Here is a 12046-nt window from a genome sequence, read left to right on the forward strand (position 1 = left end):
TGTGTTGTGCTCTGTACTTGTACTGGTTTGATGAACGTGTGTGTGTGTGTGTGTGTGTGTGTGTGTGTGTGTGTGTGTGTGTGTGTGTGTATAGGCTGCGGCGCAGCAGCAGCAGTAGTGGATGGGAGCAGCGCGACGGCTGGGACTCAATGTGCGGCCCCGAGCTGGACGGCCTGTGCAGGATGGACGGGAGGGAGGCGGCGGCCGGCACCGACGCGGACGGCTTCCCCCTGCGGCGGCGGGTCACCCCGACCCGGCCGGCCCTGTTCGGAGACCAGCCCGACCTGACGCAGCTCATCGACACCAACTTCGGCGACCTGCCGCCCTCGCAGGAGCACCCGGCGGCCGGCTACGACTTCGGCGGGCTGGTGGAGAAGGCGTACCAGGAGCACGAGCCCTCGCCGCCGCTGAGCTACACGCCGGTGGGCACTCCCCCGCAGCACCACCAGCACCTCCACCACCACCACCAACACCACCTCCACCAGCGGCGCCGCAGCCTGGGCGACCAGCCCACCCTCACCCCGGAGCGCCCCGCCGCCGGACCCCCCGACTGGGACAGCTCCGTGTGGGCCATGGAGCTCAGGGGCAACCTGATCGCCGCAGGGAGGAGCAGCGGGAAACTAGAGGTGAGTTAGAAGAGGAGGAATGGAGGAGAGGGAGAGAGAGAAAACTAGATTTTGATAGAAGAGGAGGAATGCAGGAGAGGGAGGGAGAGAAAGAAACCGGCTACCCACGGGGGCTTAAATGTGTTAAAAAAAATCTTACATTTAATATTGTTAAATTAAGGCCTTAAAAGTTTTGAATTCATTCACAAGGTCATATTCTTTCCTTTTATAGGAGTAAGTAGATACCATGCTATTATAGATTCCAAAGGCCTATATAAACAAAGTTTTGTTTATTTTGAAACTTTGGTATTTACTAAAAATAGGTCTACAATGAGTTTACATTTGGGCTACTGTGTACAACTATATAGGCTTTAACACATTTCTGTGATAAAGAATTCATGACGTTTAAACCATTTAGATTGGGCAAAAGTTGGATCAAATTCAGACCACTTTAACAGAGAACTTCATCCATATAGTAAAGAATGATTAAGGTGAATAAGAGATGAATTGCCCCTTAACTGGCATGTGTCAAAACAAGACTAAAGCAATGATGATTGACGTGATGTAGTCAAAATGGCCTAATTTGGAGTACCCCTTCCTACAGGACACAGCTTAACATGTAATGTGAATTCTGTTCTCACAAGATTACTGGTTGGTTAAGCATACTAACTAGTACAATCTGCAATCTGACGAAGCTGCAGGTTAAAACATTTTAAATCAAATTTACAGTGCAAGCTTAGTCTACACTAATGTATTTGACAATGTTAGCCTGAACTGTGTCTGTCTCAAGCAAGGTTATTTATTATCTTGATAAACACATATACACATACAGTGCCTATAGAAAGTCATCATACCCTTTTGAAATAGTTACTTTTTTTGTCTTACAGCCTGAAATCAAAAACCATTTTTAAAAAAATCTTTTCCAGTTTTATTAACAAATTTAGCTGTACAACATCAAAATAATGAAAAAAAAAGTAAACAGTTCTGAAAATTAATAAAAAATGAAAAACTAGAATAACAGGGTTGGAAAAGTCATCATACCCCTGACTTAATACTTTGTAAAGCTTCCTTTTGCTTTCATTACAGCCATCAATCTGTTTGGATATGTCTCTATTATAGCTTTGCACACCTAGATAGGGGAATATTTGCCCAATTTTCCGTACAGAAATGTTAAAATTTAGTCAAATTCTGTAGGGAATGGCGATGGACTGCTCTCTTCAAGTCAATCCACATATTTTCTATAGTATTTAAGTCAGGGCTCTGACTTTGCTACTCAAGGACATTCACCATCCTATCCTTAAGCCACTGCTTTGTTCTTTTGGCAGTATGTTTAGGATTATTGTTGTGTTGGAAGGCGAATGACCTCCCCATCCTCAGCTGTCTAGGAGAGGGACGCAGGTTTTCCTTAAGAATGTGGGTGTACTTGGCAGCATCCATTTTCCCTTCTATCCTGACCAATTGCCCAGTTCCCGCTGAAAAGAAACATCCCCACAACATAATGTTGCCCCCACCATGCTTCACACTAGGTATGGTGTGTTTTGGGTGGTGTACTGTGTTGGTTTTCGCCAAACATTGCGCTTAAAGTTCAGTGCAAAAACACATCTGGAATATTCTGCTACCATGTGGAAAAAGCTTATATGGTCAGATGAGACTAAGATCGAACTTTTTGGAGACTAAGATTTAAGTTTTTGGACTGAGCTCCAGGCGCTAACCAAACACAGTATACACACCCAAACACACCCAAAACACACCATACCTACTTTGAAGCATGGTGGGGGCAACATTATGTTTTGGGGATGTTTCTCTTCAGCGGGGACTGGGCAATTGGTCAGGATAGAAGGGAAAATGGATGCTGCCAAGTACACCAAAATTCTTGAGGAAAACCTGCGTCCCTCTCCTAAACAGCTGAGGATGGGGAGGTCATTCGCCTTCCAACACGACAAAAATCCTAAACATACTGCCAAAAGAACAAAGCAGTGGCTTAAAGGGATAATCCGGAGTGAAATGCACTTTAGATCATTTTTTCGGACTATTGGGAGTACATACGTTGAGTTGACACCAAAATCATGTCATTCGGATGTATTTTGAGAAAGTTCGAGCTCACCGTTTTTAGCCAAAACTCGTTAGCCTGGAAGTGACTGAGGCATGTCCTTTCGCCGCTACAAAACGATATTTTTATACCTCTTCTACTGTTCCAAACAACACTACACTTACGTGGTAGTGAGTAGAGGATCCCTAAAGCCAAACCGAAGTATCCCCACGTCTTTATGTGGTCGGATAGAGAGTCCAGAATGAATTTAATCGAGTCCGTACCTTTCCGGAAATGTTAATAAAGTGTTGTTTCAGCGTTGCTAGCTGCAGCAGCGCCATTTCCGGAAAGGTACTGACTCGATTAAATTCATTCTGGACTCTCTATCCGACCACATAAAGACGTGGGGATACTTCGGTTTGGCTTTAGGGACCCTCTACTCACTACCGCGCAAGTGTAGTGTTGTTTGGAACAGTAAAAGAGGTATAAAAATAGCGTTTTGTAGCGGCGAAAGGACATGCCCGAGTCACTTCCAGGCTAACGAGTTTTGGCTAAAAACGGTGAGCTCGAACTTTCTCAAAATACATCCGAATGACATGATTTTGGTGTCAACTCAACGTACGTACTCCCAATAGTCCGAAAAATTGATCTAAAGTGCGTTTCACTCCGGATTATCCCTTTAAGGATAGGATGGTGAATATCCTTGAGTGGCAAAGTCAGAGCCCTGACTTAAATCCTATAGAAAATATGTGGATTGACTTGAAGAGAGCAGTCCATCGCCATTCCCTACAGAATTTGACTAAATTTTAACTTTTCTGCACGGAAAATTGGGCAAATATTCCCCTATCTAGGTGTGCAAAGCTATAATAGAGACATATCCAAACAGATTGATGGCTGTAATGAAAGCAAAAGGAAGCTTTACAAAGTATTAAGTCAGGGGTATGATGACTTTTCCAACCCTGTTATTCTAGTTTTTAATTTTTTATTAATTTTCAGAACTGTTGACTTTTTGTTTATTATTTTGATGTTGTACAGCTACATTTGTAAATAAAACTGGAAAAGATTTTTTTGAAAATGGGTTTTGATTTCAGGCTGTAAGACAAAAAAAGTAACTATTTCAAAAGGGTATGATAACTTTCTATAGGCACTGTACATACAGTACCCTCCAGAATTATTGGCACCCTTGGTAAAAGTTGACTAAAAATAGGTATAAAAAATAATCTTTAGGTGATTTATTGTACTCCCACAATGAAAACAATGAGGGAAAATATACCCTGCAAGGGAAGCAAATTTATTCTGAGAAAAAGGAAAATTTCATAAAGAAATAAATGTTTTTAATAAAAACACGTCACTCACAATTATTGGCACCCCTACTTGTAATACCTTCTTAAACCTCCCTTTGTCAATAAAACAGCATGTAATATTCTTCTCTGACACCCTATAAAGATTGAGAATACAAAGTAAGGGATTTAAGACCATTCATCTTTACAAAACCTCCCCAGATCGTCCAGATTGCTAGGTCCACACTTGTGCATTCTTCTCGTTGACTCATCCCACTGTTTTTCTATGGAGTTTAGATCAGGGGACTGCTATGGCAATGTCTGAAGCTTGATTTTGTGTTCAGTAAACCATATTTGTTTTGATCTGTGCATTTGTTTTGGTTCATTGACCTGATGAATGATCCAATCATGACCAACTTTTAGGGCCTTGGCAGAGATTGTTTGATTTCCTTTGAAAATGTTCAGGTTTTTCTTGGTGTTCATGATGCCATGCACCTTAATTAGGTTCCCAAGACCTTTGGGAATTAAAACAGCCCCACAATAGCACAGCCCCTCCACCATAATTCTGATTAGGCATGGGGTTCTTTTTAGTATAGTCATTCTTCTATGTACGCCAAAGAAACCTTAAGTGTTTTTTGCAAAAGAGCATAATTTTATTTTCATCTGACAATAGACCACACTCCCAGACATGTCATGGTACCATTCAGTAACTCCTGCCATTTACATTGTTCATTAAATGACTCTACTGGCTTTAACCTGACATGCTGTCTAAATAATCTGTAACTCTCAACAGTGGTTCTTATGGATTTTTTTGCCTATCATACCATCCTCCATACTGTGCGTGGGAGCAAAATAGCCATGGGTCTTTGTCCAAGCATGTTTGCCACATTTCCAGATGATTAGAACCTTTTAGTCATCATTTTAACTGGAAATATAGGCATTTTCAACAAAATACCTAGTTTCCATAGACATTCTCTTACTTACAAATGTCAACACAGTTTCTTTTTATTTCAATTTAGTGTATTCTCTTGTCTCTCCAATGTTGAAAAATGACTAGAGGATTTAGCCTCTGAGTGACTTCATTTTCATACCATAGTGAAAAAGAACGCCATGAACTACTTCTGAAAGTTCACAGACACTCTGATTTACTTTAAAACGTTGCATTTACATAGGAAAATGCTCCTGTTAAATGTTGTACATAATAAGTTTCAGGGGTGCCAATAATTGTGAGCAAGCTGTTTTTGTTAAAAATATTTATTTATTTATGAGATTTTCCTTTTTCTCAGAATAAATTTGCTTGCCTTGCAGGGTATATTTTTCCTCATTGTTTTCATTGTGGGAGTACAATAAATCACCTAAAGATTATTTTTTATACCTATTTTTAGTCAACTTTTACCAAGGGTGCCAATAATTCTGGAGGGTACTGTACATGCATACAGCAGCCCATGAAGTACCTGCTACTACCTACCGAGCTACCCTGGTTGTGGGCTGTTCACTTTGGCCTCTAGGAAAACAAATCGGTGCTAAGTTTGTATTGAATTTAATTTGAAATGGTATTATAAGGTCTCATATTGAAGTTGGAGGATCTTGTTGGTACCCTGAAGAAAGAATGATGAAAAGGGGTGTAGTGGTTGGTGAGAGGAATGTCTAAGAGAGTCCTTTCTTTGCTCCTAGCTGTGGGACGCAGTGGAGGGCTCCTTGAGATGCAGGAACGAGGATGGAGTTTCAGGGATTACCGCACTGGCCTTCCTCAACAACAGGTATCTCATTCTCACACACTCCCTCATATTCGCTCTCATACACACTCGCTTATGCATTGTGGGTCATGGTGCAGCTGCCTTGATGATGACCACAGCGGAGTTTATTACTCCGCATTTTCTATAGTGCTTATCCTAGTGTCTCATCAAGATGCAGTGCATGATGGTTCTGGTTGATATTGCAGGATTGTAGCAGCCCGGTTGAATGGATCTTTGGATTTCTTCACCGTGGACATTAACAAGCCTCATGGCTTGCTTCAGTATCGTGGTGAGTGCAACGTCTCTGTGTGTGTGTGTGTGTGTGTGTGTGTTTCTTTTGTGTGTTGAGGGGGTGTTTGTAGCATGATGATGATGATGATGATGATTGTTGTTGTTGAAGGCCCCCCTGGGCGTGGCAGTCTGCCCCCCTCGCCGTGTTACAGCAGTGAGGACGTGATCAGCTGCCAGCTGACGCGCTCGGTGCAGTGTGCCCACCAGAAGCCCATCACTGTGCTCAAAGCCGCCGCCGGCAGGGTGGTCACGGGCAGCCAGGACCACACAGTCAGGGTGAGGGCAACACACACTCACACTCACACTCACACTCACACTCACACTCACACTCACACTCACACTCACACTCACACTCACACTCACACTCACACTCACACTCACACTCACACTCCCTTTCTCACCCACACACACACACACTCACACTCACACTCACACTCTCTCTCCCTTTCTCGGCCACACACACTCACACTCACACTCACACTCACACTCACACTCACACTCACACTCACACTCACACTCACACTCACACTCACACTCACACTCACACTCACACTCCCTTTCTCACCCACACACACTCACACACACACTCCCTTTCTCACTCACACTCACACTCACACTCACACTCACACTCACACTCACACTCACACTCACACTCACACTCACACTCACACTCACACCTTCTCTCCCTTTCTCACCCACACACACTCACACTCACACTCACACTCACACTCACACTCACACTCACACTCACACTCACACTCTCCCTTTCTCACCCACACACACTCACACTCACACTCACACTCACACTCACACTCACACTCACACTCACACTCACACTCACACTCTCTCTCCCTTTCTCACCCACACACTCACACTCACACTCACACTCTCTCTCCCTCTCTCACTCACACACACTCACACTCACACTCTCTCTCCCTCTCTCACTCACACACACTCACACTCACACTCACACTCTCTCTCCCTTTCTCACTCTCACTCTCACTCTCTCTCCCTTTCTCACCCACACACACACACTCACACTCTCTCTCCCTTTCTCACCCACACACACACACTCACACTCTCTCTCCCTTTCTCAGCCACCCACACACACAGACACATGTGGTGTCCCTTGTAGTCAGTAAGTGCGCCGTCTTCAAGACCCTTTGTGCTATTGAGTCTTGTCCTCTGTGTGTGTCAGGTGTACCGTCTGGAGGACTCCTGCTGCCTCTTCACCCTGCAGGGCCATTCTGGAGGCATCACTGCCATCTACATAGACCAGGTAAGGACACAACTCGGACCAGCTCCCCTCAACTGTCCCTGCTGCTCATGGTCTTAACTTCTTAACGAATAAGTTAAACAAGTTAACAAAATAACATCCAATAAGTTGACGAATTGTGACCAGAGTCTGGCACTGATGGGAACTTGCAGAAAAACAGAAATGTCTTTGGCTGAAGTTGTTGGACTGGTATTGATGATGAACTGATGTTGCCGCAGACCATGGTTCTGGCCAGTGGGGGGCAGGATGGAGCCATCTGTTTGTGGGATGTCCTGACGGGAAGCCGGGTGAGTCATGTCTACGGTCACCGTGGTGACGTGACCTCACTGGTGTGCACAACTTCCTGTGTGATCAGCAGCGGGCTGGACGACCTCATCTGCATCTGGGACCGTAGCACTGGCATCAAGCTCTACTCCATTCAGCAGGTGTGTGTCTGTGTCTGCAAGTGTGTTTGTGTGTGGCTATGGCTGTAGGTGTTGTGCGTATTACTGTTGTCTTCTTGATTGGGCCATATGTTCATTGCCCAAACTGTGAGTTGGTTGTACTTTGTTTCCATGTTGTGTATGTAGCACTGCACGCTCAAGTGCCATGCTAGCAGCAGTGAACATGCTAATACGATGGAATGGTGGCCTACAGGGTCAAATTCATCCTCCTGTCTTCTCTCTCTCACACTCTCTCTCTTTTCTCCTCCTGCTCCTCCTCCTGCTCCTCCTCCTCCTCCCCCTCAGGAGGTGGGCTGCGGGGCCAGTCTGGGGGTGATCTCGGAGAGCCTGCTGGTGACGGGCGGTCAGGGCTGCGTCTCCTTCTGGGACCTGAACTTTGGGGACCTGCTGCAGACGGTGTACCTGGGCCAGAGCAGCGAGGGCCAGAGCGTCCGGCAGCTGCTGGTGCTGGACAACGCCGCCATCGTCTGCGACTTTGGCAGCGAGCTCAGCCTCGTCTACGTGCCCTCCGTGCTGGAGAAGCTGGACTGAGCGTGCTCAGGAGGAACCGGAGAGGATGGCGAGAGGGACCTCTCTCAGGCCGGAGGACTTGCCACGGCCTGACTGCACTGATGGCGCTGTCTCTCGCGCTCTCTCTCTCTATCTCTCCCTCTCTCTCTCTCTTTTTTTAAAAACCCGTCTGTCTTTTTTTCTGTCTGATTCTCAGCTGTGGTTTGAGCTTTCACTTGTTTGTGTTTGTGTAGCACTCTTCTGCTCTCGCCGTACGTAGACACACAGGCGAACGAATAGCCGGCAGTCTGTCCAGGGCAGATGGACAGACTCCTCCTCCACAGAGGGGCTCTCTCTATGAAGCAGAACTGCCTTGGGTGGAGGGTTCGAAATCATTTCTTTTTTCTTTTCTTTTTTCTCCTCTGCTGGCCTCTAGCTTTTTTTTTTGAAGCAGTTTTGTATTTTTCTGGTAGGACATGGACTTGTTCCAGCAGAATGTGTTTCTACTCCTCAGAGGATGGTGCGAGTGCTGCTGCTGTTGCGTGTTGATCCCGTGTAGGCACCACGTAGGCCAGCCGGAGCGCTCTTCTCGGCAGAGCGGAGCAGCAGCCCGTCCTCCGTGTGGCGTACCCACGGTTGGGAACGCTGTGCAGCTGTATGCCCAAGGACAGCAGTCACGAGCGGGTGTGTGTGTGTGTGTGTGTGTGTGTGTGTGTGTGTGTGTGTGTGTGTGTGTGTGTGTGTGTGTGTGTGTGCGCGTGCGTGTGTGTGTGTGTGCGCGTGTGTGTGCGTGTGGAGTTCGAAGGTAATAGTGCTTGGTGACAAATGAAATGCGAAGACACTGCTGATGAGCATAATCTAAAGCTATATGTTTGAGTGGTTTGCGGATGTGGTTGTGTTGAAAGATACTGTAATCATTGATGCCTCCAGGGGGGGTTGTTAGTTATTTTTTAAATGTTTAAATCTATTATTTATTAGTGATGGATTTATAAACAATTTTAACACAATTTGTATGAAACTGTACTAAACTTGACCTTTGACCCTTTGCCTCTTGCATAATAATTGATGGAGACGAGGTCAGGAGTGTTGAAGTAAAAATCGAATCTTTTAATTGATGAACTTGAACATCTAATAATAATGACGATACATATGAAATTAATATCAACAGGAGCTGAGAGTGTAGATTAAAGGTGAGACGGTCTTTATTGTCGGTGGGTGCTTGACACCTCAACCCCATGTAGCTGTACTCCTGGGAACCCCAACCCAGAGTCTTGATTCAGTGGACGTGTACAGAGTATATTTGTGCTGGTGATCCGTCATCACGATATGTTTGCGTCGGTCACCGTTAAGCTGACCTCTATATCATTGCTAATCCTTCCCTTCATACTCGTAGCTGGGAGGCCCGCCAAAACACTGGCTGTCCATATGCGCTTTAGGCAATGACTGTAGCTGTTATCGAGGGATTGGCCATTTATTATTATTTTTCCGTGTTTGTAGAATGGCTCATCCTGATCGCTTGCCAACCTTCTTTTACCTTGGCTGATTGGAAGGATGGGCCAGTGCAGTCCGGCAGTTTACAGAGGGCAACTGTAGCAGCTGCTGTTCCAAGAGAGTTGGGTCTGTCGTGGAGCTGTGGACAGGGACCAGATGAGAGCGTTACTGTATTTTATGTTTAAGGGAAGCAACAAGTCTGATGGTTTTGAGACGACGGGTCTGGACCAGGTGAAGGCAGCAGAAGCCAGTTTAATTCTCGTCTCTGTCGTCGAGTCCACGTGAGCGGACTGGTTCATGGGAGGGTGTTTCTAGAGACGTTCGAGCAGTACAGCAGTCTCTTTAGGCCTCTACTCCTCCACTAAACAAACAGCGTATGGAGAATGTACAGCTGCAGTCGGTTCTGCAGCCACACAAACACACATCCACACTCTCACGCCACACATACAAACGTCTCACGTAACACGCACACTCAAAACACTAACACACACATTAACATTTGCACATCCAATCCATGTATGTAAGTGGAGACATTAAGACACTAATACAGAATTACACATATTCTCAAATGCCATTTCTCCACATTTTCTTTGGGTCCTCAAAGGATCACAAATATAGTTATTTAAAGCACCTTTGAAAACTATTGAATTGTATCCATGGTTGTTTGGATGCTTAGTTGTGCTCAACAGCTTGGTAGACAACCACAAAGGTTTACTTTACAAGGATTTGATTGGTTTGGAAAGCAAAAACACCCATACAAGCAAGTAGGAATGCACAGAACAGACAGCAACGTCTATTGTAATTTATTAGCTTTTTTTCGATGTAAATAGTGACTGAGAAAGCTTTAGATTATTTTGTAGATTTTTTATTAGTATAAATTATTTGTTTTTTGTTTTTTTTCAAGGTTCTCCAAAAACCAGATAGAAATGATGGTTGAAATGTGAATTATGATCTTGGTAGTGGGGGTGGGACAGTGGCACTTTTTGTCATCTTTCCCTGTTGGTCTCTTTTAGTGTTGTGAAGAATGCTGTCCAAATTCTCTCAGTGATTGAACCTCTGACAGTCGAGTAGCATGTAGTCAGATTTAGCCTTACAGTTTTGAGCCCGATCACCACCACCTGAATCCAGCCAACCCATAGCATTCCTTAGATGTTTTTGGTTATTAGATTCGTAGCACACAATCAGAATCCTCGTAGCCCAGTGGCCTGCAGATAACTGGTTTGTGTGTGCTCACATGAGCCGGTGGTAAGTGGTTAACACGCCTCCTCGCTGGGATGACTATTCAATGGAGTGAGCCGCCAAGCTGGTTTTGAATGAGATACCTGCGGTAATGTGGCTATCCTGGCGTAATGGGCCACCTGCATTTGTTAACTGACCCGGCCTCCGGTTTCATAGGCTCATTATGGGACATGAGTACAATGCAGTGCATCGATCCTGTCCATGTAGGGGACCATGCCATTGTCACAAGCTTTAAGGCTGCACTGTGTTCTCTATACTTTTTCCTTTTCCTGATTTGTTCATCTACAGACGAAGGTTGTTCGGGTTGATTAGAACGAAAAGGATTTGTTTATCCACCCCTTCTTTTCTTGCCATTTCAGGGTGTCCCCACATCCATGTGTGGCATCTGACCACCAGGTGGCCAGTCATGGCTCACAGGCACGGCTCACTCAGGTTCACTCAGTACCCTGTAGTCAGTATTCACTGAATCCAGTCATTGGACCAAGGCTCATTTTATGGATGGTCTGACAAGTAGTGGCTATAGCCATTGTACACAAGATAAAGACTTGGATACATACCCTAGTGATGCATAGAGATGCCTCGGATCATCTCATCACTTCAGTATCAATTTTGGTCAGATGTGGGCACCATTTATGGTAAGAACAGCTTTTGAGCTGTTATGCTTTCCTACTGTAGGTGTACATTGGAAACATCTACTTTTTCCAAGTCAAAGAAAAATTGGCAGCTTGACCGGAATATTGAGCCTATAACTTCCTGCTGGCAAAAATATCTTCTTTCATACATATAATTTTGTGAAGAGAGTTGGATCAACTCTAGAAGACTTCAGACCGGACCTTTACTGGCACGAGAGTTCTTCTTTCATGACCTATCGAGTTTGATTGTGCATTTGGGGAGACGACCACGGTTGCACTGCAGACCTATGGGGGTTGATGAAGAATGTTTCCCAGGGGAGGGACAGAGAAAGAGAGCGAGAGAGAGAGACTGGGTGTACATTTTTATTTTGCTGTGTGTGACTGAGGCTTGGTGTGACTCCCTCCCCGTCCCATTGCTACAGAGTGGCAGGAGAACTTTAGAGGATGTAACTAATAATGCTCTGTACTATTTTTAACACAGGAAGAAGACTTTGTACTAATTTACAAATAAAAAGGCTTTGATACCTTAAACTGT

General features: G+C 44.9%; 1 protein-coding gene across 1 annotated transcript in view; it reads left to right on the forward strand.

Moving 5' to 3' along the window:
- The window catches only part of scap (SREBF chaperone), a 30239-nt gene extending 18197 nt beyond the window's left edge, over positions 1 to 12042 (forward strand). The window contains 7 exon segments of the mRNA XM_062539546.1: positions 95 to 626; positions 5589 to 5674; positions 5857 to 5939; positions 6051 to 6217; positions 7140 to 7220; positions 7436 to 7642; positions 7946 to 12042. Of these exon segments, the coding sequence (XP_062395530.1) occupies positions 95 to 626; positions 5589 to 5674; positions 5857 to 5939; positions 6051 to 6217; positions 7140 to 7220; positions 7436 to 7642; positions 7946 to 8191 (1402 nt within the window). The 3' untranslated portion in view covers positions 8192 to 12042.
- The last annotated feature ends 4 nt before the right edge of the window (positions 12043 to 12046 follow it).

This window comes from Sardina pilchardus, chromosome 6, assembly GCF_963854185.1.
Source record: "Sardina pilchardus chromosome 6, fSarPil1.1, whole genome shotgun sequence".
Lineage (NCBI taxonomy): Eukaryota > Metazoa > Chordata > Actinopteri > Clupeiformes > Clupeidae > Sardina > Sardina pilchardus.